A 15,521-nucleotide genomic window follows, 5' to 3' on the forward strand; every position below is an offset into this window, starting at 1 on the left:
ACTACCACACATCCTTCACCGTGACCCTGACACGACCCTACCAACACATCCGTCAACATAATACCACAAATCCCTCAACCTGATACCGACACACCCCCCACTGTAATAACGATTCACTCTAACACCGACACGCACCTCGCCGTGGCACTGGCAAGTCCCGCACTGTGACACAGACACATCCCTCACTATGACAGAGTCACGTTCCTCATTTTCAAGCCGACTCGTCCCTTATCGTGACACCAACACTCACCGCACTGCATCACCTACATAAGGGTCGCCGTCAAAACAATACATCCCCCATCGTGACACCGACACGCCCCTCACAGCACGCCTACTTACCCCTCATCGTGATAACAGCACACCACTCACTTTGACACGAGCCATCCACTGTGACGACACGTTCTTCGCCGTGACACAGAGCGACACACACTCACCGAGAACCTTCACTCCCCTCACACTGACAGGGACACGCCACGTGACGCCGCGCCCGCCCCGCACTCTGACACCGATGCTCTCAAAACCCTGGTAACGATAAGCCCCACACCGTGACACCGACATCGCCCTCAACCTGACACAAATCGTCCTGTCTCTGTGACACCGATAAACCCCACAACGTAAAACAAAAATGGGATGTGAGAGAATTTAAACTGGGAACACATATAATATAGTGCGACGGGTAAGTAACAGTGGAAGATTTTCCAAGAGACTCATTAGAGTCCCCAACAATAGTATATTCTGGCTAAAAGCAAGGACAGAACGTATAGGAAGAAGCAGCCTTGTATAAGAAAGGAAATAAAATCTGAGCTGAACGTCCAAAGAAACACGGTGTGTTGGAAGTTTAGGAAGGTAGGCAGAAGGGGAGGCGTGTCTTTCTTGGTAAGGCATGATATTAAATCATTAGAAAGAGGTGACATAGGATCGAAAGGTGTAGAATTTTTTTGGGTTGAGCTAAGAAATTTCAGGGGTAAAAGGACCCTGATGGCAGTTATTTATAGGCCTCCAAACAGCTGTAGTGATGTGGACCACAAATTACAACTGGAAATAGAAAAGGCTTGTCAGAACGGCAGTGTTATGATAATTGTGGGGGATTTTAACATGCTGGTGGATTGGGAAAATCAGGTCGGCACTGGATCTCAAGAGAGAGAATTTGTAGAATGTCTGCGAGATGGCTTTTTAGAACAGCTTGTTGTTGAGCCCACTCGGGAATCGGCTGTACTGGATTGGGTATTGTGTAATGAACCAGAGGTGATTAGAGAGATTGAGGTGAGGGAACCCTTAGGAGGCAGTGATCATAACATGATTGAGTTCACTGTGAGATTTGAGAAAGAGAAGCCGAAATCCGATGTGTCAGTATTTCAGTGGAGTAAAGGAAATGACAGCGGCATGAGAGAGGAACGAGCCAAAGTTGACTGGAAAGAGACACTGGCGGAAAAGACGGCAGAGCAACAGTGGCTGGAGTTTATGCGAGAAGTGAGGAAGGGGTAAGACAGGGATATTCCAAAAAAGAAGAAATTTTCGAATGGAAAAAGAATGCAACCGTGGTTGACAAGAGAAGTCAAAGCCAAAGTTAAAACAAAGGAGACGGCATACAAGGAAGCAAAAAACAGTGGGAAGATAGAGGGTTGGGAAATGTTTAAAAGCTTCCAAAAGGAAACGAAGTAGGTCATTAAGAGGGAAACGATTAACTCTGAAAGGACACTCGGAAATAATATCAAAGAGTATACTAAAAGCTTTTTCAAGTATATAAAGAGCAAAATACGGGTGAGAGTAGACATAGGACCGATAGAAAATGATGCTGGTGAAATTGTAATGGGAGATAAGGAGATGGCGGAGGAGCTGAACGAGTATTTTGCATCAGTGTTCACTGAGGAAGACACCAGCAGTATAACGGACACTCAAGGCTGGCAGGGAAGAGAAGTGTGCGCAGTCACAATTACGACAGAGAACATACTCAGGAAGCTGAATAGTCCAAAGGTAGATAAATCTCCCGGAGCAGATGGAATACACCCTTGTGTTCTGAAGGAAGCAGCTGTGGAGATTGCGGAGGCACTAGCGATGATCTTTCAAAACTCGATAGATTCTGGCATGCTTCCGGAGGACTGGAAGATAGCAAATGTCACCCCGCTATTCAAGGAGGAGGCAAGGAAGCAAAAAGGAAATTATAGACCTGTTAGCTTGACATCGGTGTTTGGGAAGTTGTTGGAGTCGATTGTCAAGGATGAGGTTACAGAGTGCCTGGAGGCATATGACAAGATAGGCAGAACTCAGCATGGATTCCTTCAAGGAAAATCCTGCCTGACAAACCTATTTCAAATATTTTGAGGAAATTACAGGTAGTGTAGACAAGGGAGATGCAGAGAAAGTTGTATATTTGGATTTTCAGAAGGCTTTTGACAAGGTGCCACACATGAGGCTACTTAACAAGATGAGCGCCCATGGAATTACGGGAAAGTTATATACGTGGATAGAGCGTTGGCTGATTGGCAGGAAACAGAGAGTGGGAGTAAAGGGATCCTATTCTGGTTGGCTGCCGGTTACGAGTGGTGTTCACAGGGGTCCGGGATGGGGCCGCTTCTTTTTACATTGTACATCGACGATTTGGATTATGGAATATACGACTTTGTGGCTAAGTTTGCTGTCGAAACTAAAATAGGTGGAGGGGCCAGTAGTGCTGAGGAAATGGAGAGTCTGCAGAGAGACTTGGATAGATTGGAAAAATGGGCAAAGAAGTGGCGAATGAAATACAATGTTGGAAAGTGTATGGTTATGGACTTTGGCAGAAGAAATAAGCGAGCAGACTATTATTTAAATGGGGAAAGAATTCAAAGTTCTGCGATGCAACGGGACTTGGGAGCCCTCGTACAGGATACCCTTAAGGTTAACCTCCAGGTTGAGTCGGTGGTGTAAAAGGCGAATGCGATGTTGGCATTGATTTCTGGAGGAACAGAGTATAGGAGCAGGGATGTGATGTCGAGGCTCTATAAGGCGCTGGTGAGACCTTAATTTGAGTACAGTGGGCAGTTGTGGACTCCTTATTTGAGAAAGGATGTGCTGGCGTTGGAGAAGGTGCAGAGAAGATTCACTAGAATAACTCTGGGAATGAGAGGGTTAACATATGAGGAACGCTTGTCCGCTCTTGGACTGTATTCCTTGGAGTTTAGAAGAATGAGGGGGGACCTCATAGAAACATTTTGAATGTTGAAAGGCATGGACAAAGCGGATGTGGCAAAGTTGTGTCCCATGTTGGGGAAGTCTAGTATGAGAGCGCATGACTGAAGGATTGAAGGGCGACCATTCAGAACAGGGTTTGTTGCCACGGGCGGCAGTGGAGGCCAAGTCACTGGGTGTATTTAAGGCAGAGATTGATAGGTATCTGAGTAGCCAGGGCATCAAAGGTTATGGTGAGAAGGCGGGGGAGAGGGACTAAGTGGGGGAATGGATAAGCTCATCATAACATGGTGGAGCAGACTCGACGGGTCGAATGTCCGACTTCTGCTCCTTTGTCTTCTGGTCATATGGCTTATAAGCATGATAAAGACACGGCATTCACCGTAACACAATCAAGACTCATCCGGACACCGGCACGCCATTCACCAGAACATGAACAATTCAGTCACCGTATCACGGTCACGACCTTCAACGAGACACAGATACACTCCTAACCGCAACACAGACACGGACCATGGACGTTACACACCCGTGGCAGTCACACTGACCGCAACGTACCCCTCACTGTAACATCGACATTCCCACTGACTGTATTACTGATAAACTCCTCAAGGCAGCAGCGAAACACACCTCAAAATGACTCCGACACGCTTTTTCACTGTGACTCTGAGGCACCGTACACTGTGACACCTTCACGCTCCTCGTCGTGATCCTCACCGCCTCGTGACAAAGACTTAGAAGTCACTGTAACACCCCTTACCGAGACAGTATCACCGCTCAACATAACGCCGATGCACCGCTCACAGAGGCAATTACCCACGCCTCATTCTGACACGGGCAAACCTCTTAGCGTGATACCAAAACACCTCAGCCTGACACTGTTACAACCACCGTGGCAATGACATGTCTCTCACCGTGACACAAAAACATTCCTCTCTATGATACAAACACACCCCACACCATGACAGAGATACTCCACTCACCTTGACAGCACCAGGCTCCTTACTCTGACATTTCCCTCGCCGTGACATCGAGGTACACTTCAATGCGACCCGGCACAACTCTCACCGGGGCACAGAATCAGCTATCACGGTGACACCGCCACGTCCTTCAAAACAACTCGATCGTGACCCGCATGATATTGATGCAGACCCCATTGTGACAACAACATAACCTTCACCGACACATTAATATACCCCTCAGCGTGACACGACAGGCCGACACCTCTCACTGTGACAACTTTCACCGTGACACTGACACAACACTCTCTGTGGCCCGCTCGGTAGCGTGTTGCTGAATCACGTGTCACTGTAAACGTTAATCATCCTTCACCATCTCTCTCAGTGTCACAGATTCGTCAGTCCAAGTTCACCGTGGACCGAAATTACGATGAGTTAAACTCAACCCTTCAATCCAAGATCAACGAGATGGAAGCGAAGTACAAAGCTGTGAACGAAACCAAGGCTCAAATCTGTGAATTGTTGACCAGCAGAAGAGGTGAGGCATCATTCTCATCTTTAACCCGCTCCTCATCACAGGGCAGACACAGAGAGAGGAAGCGTCACTCTGTGTTTGACATCGGGAGTAGTGAAGAGACGGTATGGCGGGAGATTCCCTCTCTGTGTTTGACCTGTGAGTGTGTCATGGTGCTGCGTGCAGGAAGCTGCACTTTATCACTGAACCAACGAGAGTGTGACGGGACGTTGTGGAGGTGGATTCACTCTGCGCCTGCCCAAAGGATTGTGAGACGTATTTTTACAGCTTCACTCTATGTCTGAATCCGGAAATCTCTGATGGGACGGTATGGATCCAGCTTCACTCTGTGTCTGACAGGCGGCTTGTGTGATCGGACAGGGCCCAGAGAGCTTCACTCAAGGTCTAACCCCTGAATGGTGTTATGACATGGCGGAAAGAGAGTTTCACTCTGAATCCGGGAGTGTGTGACGCGAAGGTGCAGAGGGGGCTTCATCCTGTGTCTGAATCCAGGAGTGAGTGATGGGACGTTGCAGAGGGGGCTTCACTCTGTGACTGAATCCGCGACTGTGTGATGGGACGGTGTGGAGGGAGCATCACACTGTATCTGATTCCCGGAGTGTGTAATGGGATCGTAGGGAGAGAGAGCGTCTGTGTCTGACTCCGGGAGTGTGTAATGGGACAGTGCAGAGGGCGTTCACTCTATGTGACACCGGATTGTGTTACTGGATGTTGTGAAGGTAGTCTGACCCCGTGAGTGTGCCATGGGAGGGTAAGGGCGGAACTTCGCTTTGTGTGTGAACACAGTGGGGGTGTGATGGGACGGTTCAGAGAGAGCTTCACTCTGTGCGTCGCCAGGGAGTGTGTGATCAAACGTAAGGAGGGAGATTTACACTTTGTTAGACTCGGTAGTGTGCCATGTGGCCGTGTGGAGGGAGATTCATTCTGTGTCTGACCACGGGAGTGTGTGATGGGACGTGAGGAGAGAGATTCGCACTGTGTTATTCTCGGGAGTGTGTGATGGGACGGTGAGAAGGCAGGTTTCTCCTGTGTCACACAGTTTGCTCTGTGGTGTGTTGAGAAGACGAAGAGGAGAATCTGTCTCCCTCTGATATTTGTCGTGTGAGCGAAAGGAGTTTCTTTCCGTGTCTAACCGCTGGAGTGTGTGATGGGTTTGTGGAGAGAGAGATTCACAGTGTGTCTCACCAAGGCTCTGTGAGATTGGACTTTGGGGAAGGATCTAAATTCTGATCTTTTTCTCAGGGAGTGTATGAGGGGCGGTGTGGAGGTAGATTCACTCTGTGTCTGACCCCTAGAGTGTGTAATGAAACGGTGTGGAAGGAGTAACATTCAGAATCTAACATGGGAAGAGTGTAATTGGACGGTGTACAGGAAACATCACTCCACGTCTGATCATTGGAATGTGTAATGAGCCCATGGAGAGAGAGGTTCACTCTGTTTCTGACCCAGGCAGTATGTGACGGGACTTTGTAGAGGGAGCTAAACTCGGTGTCTGACTCCGGGAGTGTATGATGGGACAATGTGGAAGGGAGCTTCACTACACGTCTGACGCCTGTAGTGTGTGATGAGACCGCGGAGAGAGAGATTCCATCTGCGTGTGACCATTTTATTGTGTGATCTGACCTTGTGCAGGAAGCTTAAATCTGTGTCTCATCCCGTGTGTGTATGATTGGATTCTGTTTGTGACACAGTGATGAGGGAAGGAATAGCCGAGGTGGGGAGTGGGTGAATGCGTTTGGGAGGGGGGCATGTGTCTGTCTGACATCGGGAACAGTGAAGCGTGCCTGGATGGTGTTCCGCTCTGTGCCTGTTACCAGGGGTGAGTGATAGAACGGTGCGGAGGGAGCATCTCCAGTTTCCCGACCCTGTGTTGTGTGATGTGACGGGGTAGAAGGAGCATCATACTGTGTCTGACCACAGGAGTATGCGGTGGGATGGTGCCGACAGCGTTTCATTGCCTGTCTAATCACGGGCGGGAGTAATGGGGCAGTGTGGGCGGAGGTTGACTCTGTGTGTGCCCGCAGGACTGTGTGATGTGACAGTGTGCAGGGAGCTTCACTCCATGTCTGACCCAAGGAGTGTGTGATAGTGTGGTGGAGAGAAACCTTCAGTCTGAGGCTGAACCCGGGATATTGTGGAAGGAGCATCACTCTGTGTCTGACACCGGGGGGAGTATGATGGGCCCGTGAGACAAGAGCGTCATTCTTCGTCTGTTCCCGGGAGTGTGTGACGGGTCATTGTGGTTGGAACGTAAATTTGTGTCTGACCCATCAGGAAGTCTGTGACTGAATGGCGTGCGGAGACCTACGCTATATAACTGACTCCGGGTGTCTGTGATGGGACTGTTTATGATCATGTTCGCGTGGCATGGGAGAGTGAGAAAGAGCTTCACTCCAGGTCTTTCTCCGGGTGTCAGTAATCAAACGGTGCTGAAACAGCGACACTGTGCCTGATCCCTGGAAGCTGCAAATGGACAGTATGAAAGGCGCTTAACCCTAAGCCTGATCGCACGATTTTATGCTGGGAGGGTGTGGAAAAGACGTCTCTGTGTTCTCCAGCCGGGAGTGTCTGATAGGATGGTGTGGAGGGAGCTATTTGCATATCTGAACCCTGTGTTGTGTGATGTGACGGGGAAGAAGAGCATCGGACTGTGTCTGATCACGGTGAGATAGGGCTGAAAGTGTTTCATTTCCTGTCTTATCACGGGAGAGTGGGATGGGGCAGAGTAGACGGAAATGTACTATGGACATGTGGTCGATGTTTAGAGATCTCCTGCAGGATGTTCGGGTTAAATTTGTCCCGGTGATGAAGATAAAGAATGGTAGGGTGAAGGAAGCATGCGTCACAAGTGAGGTGGAAAATCTAGTCAGGTGGAAGAAGGCAGCATACATGTGGTTTAGGAAGCAACGATCAGATGGGTCAATTGAGGAATATAGGGAAGCAAGAAAAGAGATTAAGAAGGGGCGGAGAGAGCAAGAAAGGGGCCTGAGAAGGCCTTGGCGAGTAGGGTAAAGGAGAACCCCAAGGCATTCTTCAATTATGTGAAGCAAAAGATGGATGAAATGACTGAAACATAGAAACATAGAAAATAGGTGCAAGAGTAGGCCATTCGGCCCATCGAGCGTACACCGCCATTCAGTATGATCATGACTGATCATCCAACTCAGAACCCCGCCCCAGCCTTCCCTCCATACCCCCTGATCCCCGTAGCCACAAGGGCCATATCTAACTCCCTCTTAAATAGATCCAATGAACTGGCCTCAACTGTTTTCTGTGGCAGAGAATTCCACAGATTCACCTCTTTCTGTGTGAAGACGTTTTTCCTAATCTTCGTCCTAAAAGGCTTCCCCTTTATCCTCAAACTGTGACCCCGCGTTCTGGACTTCCCCAACATCGGGAACAATCTTCCTGCATCTAGCCTGTGAAATCCCTTTGGGATTTTATACGATTCAATAAGATCCCCCATCAATCTTCTAAATTCCAAAGTGCATAAGCTCAGCCGATCCAGTCGTTCATCTTATGAAAGTCCTGCCATCCCAGGAATCAATCTGGTGAACCTTCTTTGTACTCGCTCTATGGCAAGAATGTCTTTCCTCGCAGCGGTCCCCAACGACCGGGCCGCAAAGTATGCGCTACCTGGCCGCGAGGAAACGATATGATTTTGCGATAGGGGTCAGCTGACCTTTCCTCATTCCCTGTCACGCTTAGTGCTGAACTTGAACGCACGCGAGGTCATTACCCGCGCATCATCTATGTCAGCGCGGGAAGGAGATCAACTCCTCGATCTTTCAAATGACGGCAGGCCGAAAAGTATGTTTGATATAACATCTCTGCCGGCAATCTGGATCAACGTCAAGGCTAAATATCCTGACATAGACACGAAAGCACTGAGAACGTTGCTTCCATTTCCAACATTTTTATGCATCGGACCGTCTTGTTGCAGGAAAACAAGCCCAGGGCTCCCACTGATTCCGCGATATTGGTGTGTTGCAATGATTTTATATATTCATTTGGGGAAAATATCCGCTGTGTGTTTAATATCCAAACGTTACTTAATATGTCACGATGCTATTAACTTACTTATATAACCATATAACAATTACAGCACGGAAACAGGCGATCTCGCCACTTCTAGTCCGTGCCGAACGCTACTCTCACCGAGTCCAACCGACCTGCACTCAGCCCATAACCCTCCATTCCTTTCCTGTGCATATAGCTGTCCAATCCTTCCTTAAATGATAACGTCGAACCTGGCTCTACCACTTCTACTGTTAGTTCGTTCAACACTTACTTCAGGCTCCCCTGTCCCCCACTGATAATTGAACTCATCGCTGTATTCGTGCGAGGAAAATATGTGCAGTGTGTTTAATATTAAATTTGTTAGTTAAATCGTTTCAGAAACGAAATAGAGTGTACTAGCCACATATGCCCCTATATTCCGGTCGTGATTAACCCCTCCCTGCGAACAGAATCGCCGAAAACGATTTACAGAAAAGAAAATCGGCCTGTACACGCATGCGCAGGTCACGCATGCGCTCTGGTGTCCGCGCAAAACGTCATGGTCATTGTAGTCTATATATTGGTAAACACAATGTATTTGACTGCTACTCTTGTCCGTCGGCAACCCTACACCCCTACCCCTCACCCCGGGTCGGCCGGTCCGCAGCAATATTCTGAATATTAAACCGGTCCTCAGTGCGTAAAACGTTAGGGACCCGTGGATTAGTGTACCAAAGCTGCACACAATACTCCAGGTGTGGTCTCCCAAGGACTTGTACAATGCAGTAGTACCTCGCTGCTCCTGTACTCGAATCATCTTGCTATAAATGCCAGCATACCATTCGCCTTTTTCTCCGCATGCTGTACCTGTATGCCCATTTTCAATGACTGGTGTCTAATAACACCCAGGTCTCGTTGCACCTCCCCTTTTCCTAATCGGCCACCATTCAGATAATAATCTGTTTTCCTATTTTGGCTGCCAAAGTGGATAACCTCACATTTATCCACATTAAACTGCATCTGTCATTAATATGCCCACTCACCTAAACTATCCAAGTCACCCTGCATTCCCTTAGCATCCTCCTCACAGTTAACACTGCCGCCCAGCTTCGTGTCATCCGCAAACTTGCAGATGCTGCATTGAATTCCCTGGTCTAAGTCATTAATATATATTGTAAACAACTGAGGTCCCAGCACTGAGCCTTGCGGTACCCCACTAGTCACTGCCTGCCATTCTGAAAAGGTCCTGTTTATTCCCACTCTTTGATTCCTGTCTGCTAACCAATTCTCTATCCAGATCAATACCTTACCCCCAATACCGTGTGCTTTAAGTTTGCATACTAATCTCCTGTGTGGGACCTTGTCAAAAGCCCTTTGAAAATCCAAATATACCACATCCACTGGTTCTCCCCTATCCACTATAGTAGTTACATTCTCAAAAAATTCTATGAGATTCGTCAGACCTGATTTTCCTTTCACAAATCAATGTTGACTTTGTCCGATGATTTCACCGCTTTCCAAATGTGCTGTTATCACATCTTTGATAACTGACTCCAGCATTTCCCCCCCCACCGATGTCAGGCGAACCGGTCTATAATTCCCCGGTTTCTCTAGTTTTGAAAAAGTTATCTCTAATGCATACACTATTTTTGGGCTACTTCCTTAAGCACTCTGGGATGCTGACCATCTGGCCCTGGGTATTTGTCTGCTTGAATCTCTAAATTTACCTAGTACCACTTCCCTACTAACATGCATTTCCCTCAGTTCCTCCATCTCACTAGACCCTCTGTCCCTTACTATATCCGTAAGATTATTTATGTCCTCCTTAGTGAAGACAGAACCAAAATAGTTATTCAATTGTTCTGTCATGTCCTTGTTCCCCAGAATCAATTCACCTGTTTCTATCTGTAAGGGACCTACATTTGTCGTAACCAACCGTTTTCTTTACACATCTCTAAAAAGCTTTTACAGTCAGTATTTATATTCCCTGCCAGTTTTCTCTCATAATCTTCTTCCCGTATACATTCCTTCTTTGGAATTGATACTATCCCTAATTTCCCTTGTCAGCCACGGGTGAACTGCCTTCCCTGAATTATTCTATTGCCAAACTGGGATGAACAATTGTTGTAGTTCATCCATGCGATCTTTAAATGCTTGCCATTGCATATCCACCGTTAACCCTTTAAGTATCATTTGCCAGTCTACCTTAGCTAATTCACGGCTCGTACCTTCAAAGTTACCCTTCTTTAAGTTCAGAACCTTTTATTTCTGAATTAACTATGTCACTCTCCATCTAAATGAAGAACTCTACCATATTATGGCCACTCTTACCCAAGGGGCGTCTCACGATCGATTACTAATTAATTCTTCCTCACTGCTCAATACCCAGTCTAGAATAGTCTGTTCTGTAGTTGGTTCCTCGACATGATAGTTCAAAAAAAACATCCCGTATACATTCCAAAAAATCCTCTTCCTCAGCACCCTTACCAATTTGCTTCACCCAATCTATATGCACATTGAAGTCACCCATTATAACTGCTGTTCATTTATTGCACGCATTTCTGACTTCCTGTTTAATGTCATCCCCAACCTCACTACTACTGTTAGGTGGCCTGTACACAACTCCCACCAGCGTTTTCTGCCCCTTAGTGTTATGCAGCTCTACCCATATCGATTCCACACCCTCCCGGCTAATGTCCTTCCTTTCTATTGCGTTAATCTCCTCTCTAACCAGCTTTGGTACCCCACCTCATTTTATTTCATGTCTATCCTTCCTGAATATTGAATATCCCTGACTGTTGAGCTCCCATCCTTGGTCACCCTGGAGCCATGTCTCTGTGATCCCAACTATATCATATTCATTAATAACAATCTGCACTTTTAATTCATCCACCTTGTTACGAATACTCCTTGCATTGACACACAACGCCTTCAGGCGCTCTTTTTCAACACTATTAGCCCCTATAAAGTTATGTGGAAAAATGGCCCTTTTTGATTTTTGCCCTGGATTTGTCGGCCTGCCACTTTTAATTTTCACCTTACTACTTTTTGCTTCTACCCTCATTTTACACCCCTCTGTCTCTCTGCACTTGTTCCCATCCCCCTGTTGTGAACTAACCTCCTCCCTCCTAGTCTCTTTAATTTGATTCCCACCCCACAACCATTCTAGTTTAAATCACCTCAGTAGACCTCGCAAATTTCCCCGCCAGTATATTGGTCCTCCTAGGATTCAAGTGCAACCCGTCCTTTTTGAACAGGTCATACCAACGCCAAAACAGGTCCCAATGATCCAAAAACTTGAATCCCAGCGCCCTAATCCAATCCCTCAGCCATGCATTTACCAACCATTTCATTGCATTCCTACTCTCACTATTGCATGGCACAGGCAGTAATCCCAAGATTACTGCCTTTGAGGTCCTTTTTCTCAACTCCCTTCCTAACTACCTATATTCTCCTTTCAGGTCCTCTTCCCTTTTCCTACCTATGTCGTTGGTACCTATATATACCACGACCTCTGGCTCCCCACCCTCCCACTTCAGGATATCTTGGACGCGATCAGAAATATCCCGAACCCTGGCACCAGGGAGGCAAACTACCATCCGGGTCTCTGGACTGCGTCCACAGAATCGCCTATCTGACCCCCTTACTATCGAGTCCCCTATTACAACTGTCCTCCTCTTCCTTTCCCTACCCTTCTGAGCTACAGGGCCGGACTCTGTGCCGGACGCACGGCCACTGTCGCTTCCCCCAGGTAAGCCGTCCCCCCCGCAACTGTACTCAAACAGGAGTACCTATTGTCAAGAGGCACAACCACCAGGGTACTCTCTATTACCTGACTCTTCCTCTTCCCCCTCCTAACCGTGACCTACTGGTCTGCCTCCCGTGGCCTCGGTGTGACCACCTGCCTGTAACTCCTCTCTATCACCTCCTCACTCTCCCTGACCAGACGAAGGTCATCGAGCTGCAGCTCTAGTTCCCTAACGCGGTCCCTTAGGAGCTGCATCTCGGCGCACCTGGCGCAGATGTGGAAGTCCGGGAGGCTTGGAGACTCCAGGGCCTCCCAAATCCGGCACCGAGAACAACAAACTGCCCTCACACTCATACTGCCCCTCTGCAAACAACAAGAAATGAATAGCAAACCTCCCTCGCCTCGCCAGTTTCCTACTGAGCCCGTTGAGCCGAAGCCCTTAAGCCTCCACTCTGCTCCCGGCTCACCCCACAGCCCGCAATCTACGCTGCCCGCTGTATGAGGCTCTGTTCCTTTTAAAATTTCCGCGCTTCAGTCCCCGACCTCACACGCCTGCGCAGTCCCGCCTCTCTGAACTCCGAAAGAATAAAAAAAAGAAAAATTCAAAAATGGCTTCCCCCGCACCCACGCTCCGATTCTCAGTCTTCCTTCTTCGAATTCCTTCTCACACCGACTCGCCATTCACCATAACACTAACAACCCTGTCACCATAGCACCGACAGACGTTTGTACACTACACAGAAATAGAACATAGAATAATATAGCACAGTACAGGCCCTTCGGCCCACAATGTTTTGCCGACCCTCAAACCCTGGCTCCCATATAAGCCCCCAACTTAAGTTCCTTCATATACCTGTCTACTAGCCTCTTAAACTTCACTAGTGTAACTGCCCACACCACTGACTCTCTGATTAAAAAAAAAACTTTCCTCTAATATCCCCCTTGAAAATCCCACCCCTTACCTTAAAGCTATGTCCTCTTGTATTGAGCAGTGGTGCCCTGGGGAAGAGGCGTTAGCTATCCACTCTACCTATTCCTTTTATTATCTTGTACACCTCTATCATGTCTCCTCTCATCCTCTTTCTCACCAAAGAGTAAAGCCCAAGCTCCTTTATTCTCTGATCATAATGCATACTTTCTAAACCAGGCAGCATTCTGGTAAATCTCCTCTGTACCCTTTCCAATGCTTCCACATCCTTCCTATAGTGAGGTCATCAGAACTGGACACAATAGTTCAAGTGTGGCCTAACGTGTGTTTTATAGAACTGCATCAGTACATCGAGACGCCTAAACTTTATCCCTCGACTTAGGAAAGCTAACACCCCATAAGGATTTCTTAACTACCCTATCCACCTGTGAGGCAGCTTTCAGGGATCTGTGGACATGTACCCCGAGATCCCTCTGCTCCTCCACACTACCAAGTATCCTACCATTTACTTTATACTCTGCCTTGGAGTTTGTCCTTCCAAAGTGTACCACCTCACACTTCTCCGGGTTGAACTGCATCTGCCACTTCTCAGCCCACTTCTGCATCCTGTCACTGTCTCTCTGCAATCTTTGACAATCCTCTACACTATCTACAACACCACCAACCTTTGTGTCATCTGCAAACTTCCCAACCCACCCTTCTACCCCCATATCCAGGTCGTTAATAAAAATCACGAAAAGTAGAGGTCCCAGAACGGATCGTTGTGGGATACCAGTAGTCACAATCCTCCAATATGAATGTACTCCCTCCACCACCACCTTCTGCCTTCTGCAGGTAAGCCAATTCTGAATTCACCTGGCCAAACTTCCCTGGACCCCATGCCTTCTGACTTTCAGAATAAACCTACCGTGTGGAACCTTGTCAAATTCCTTACTAAAATCCATATAGATCGCATCCACTGCACTATCCTCATCCATTTGCCTGGTTACCTCCTCAAAGAAATCTATCAGGCTTGTTAGACACGATCTGCCCTTCACAAAGCCATGCTGACTGTTCCTGATCAGACCATGATTCTCTAAATGCCTATCGATCCTCTCTCTAAGAATCTTTTCCAACAGCTTTCCCACCACAGACGTAAGGCTCACCGGTCTATAATTACACGGACTATCCCTACTACCTTTTTTGAACAAGGGGACCACATTCGCCTCCCTCCAGTCCTCCAGTACCATTCTCGTGGACAACGAGGACACAAATATCCCAGCCAGAAGCTCAGCAATCTCTTCTCTCGCCTCGTGGAGCAGCCTATGGAATATTCCGTCAAGCCCCGGGGACTTATCTGTCCTAATGTATTTTAACAACTCCAACACCTCTTCTCCCTTAATATCAACATGCTCCAGAACATCAATCTCAGTCATATTGTCCTAACCATCATCAAGTTCCCTCTCGTTGGTGAATACCGAGGAGAAGTATTCATTTGGGACCTCGCTCACTTCCACAGCCTCCAGGCACATCTTCCCACATTTATCATTAATCGGTCCTCCCTCCACTCCTGTCATCTTTTTTATCTTCACATAATTGAGAAATGCCTTGGGGTTTTCCTTTACCCTACTCGCCAAGGCCTTCTCATGTCCAGTTCTTACTCTTCTCAGCCCCTTATTAAGCTCCTTTCTTGCTTCCCTATATTCCTCAATAGATCCATCTGATCCTTGCTTCCTAAACCTCATGTATGCTGCCTTCTTCCACCTGACTAGATTTTCCACCTCACTTGTCACCCATGGTTCCTTCACCCTACCATTCTTTATCTTCCTCACCGGGACAAAATTATCCCTAACATCCCGCAAGAGATCTCTAAACATCGACCACATGCCCATAGTACATTTCCCTGCAAAAACATCATCCCAATTCATACCCGCAAGTTGCCTCATAATTTGCCTTTCCCCAATTAAAAATGTTCTTGTTCTCTCTGATTTTATCCTTTTCTATGATAATGCTAAAGGCCACAGAGCGGTGGTCACTGTCCCCCAGATGCTCACCCACTGAGAGATCTGTGACCTGACCCGGTTCATTACCTGGTTATGGATCTAGTATGGCATTCCCCCTGGTCGGCCTGTCAGCATACTGTGACAGTAATCCGTCCTGGACACACTAAAAAAACTCTGCCCGATCTAAACCCTTGGAAATGCT

General features: G+C 47.5%; 2 protein-coding genes across 3 annotated transcripts in view; one reads left to right on the plus strand and one right to left on the minus strand.

Annotated features, from left to right (window-relative positions):
* LOC140207344 (oxidized low-density lipoprotein receptor 1-like) overlaps nucleotides 1–15,521 on the minus strand; it is a 172,532-nt gene that overhangs the window by 79,191 nt on the left and 77,820 nt on the right. The window lies entirely within an intron of this gene.
* The window catches only part of LOC140207351 (C-type lectin domain family 9 member A-like), a 32,674-nt gene that overhangs the window by 8,854 nt on the left and 8,299 nt on the right, over nucleotides 1–15,521 (plus strand). For both annotated transcript variants that reach the window (XM_072275900.1, XM_072275901.1), the window contains exon 3: nucleotides 4,513–4,665. In XM_072275900.1, the coding sequence (XP_072132001.1) occupies nucleotides 4,513–4,665 (153 nt within the window). The remainder of the gene's footprint in view (nucleotides 1–4,512; nucleotides 4,666–15,521) is intronic.

Source organism: Mobula birostris, chromosome 13, assembly GCF_030028105.1.
Source record: "Mobula birostris isolate sMobBir1 chromosome 13, sMobBir1.hap1, whole genome shotgun sequence".
Taxonomy (NCBI): Eukaryota; Metazoa; Chordata; class Chondrichthyes; order Myliobatiformes; family Myliobatidae; genus Mobula; species Mobula birostris.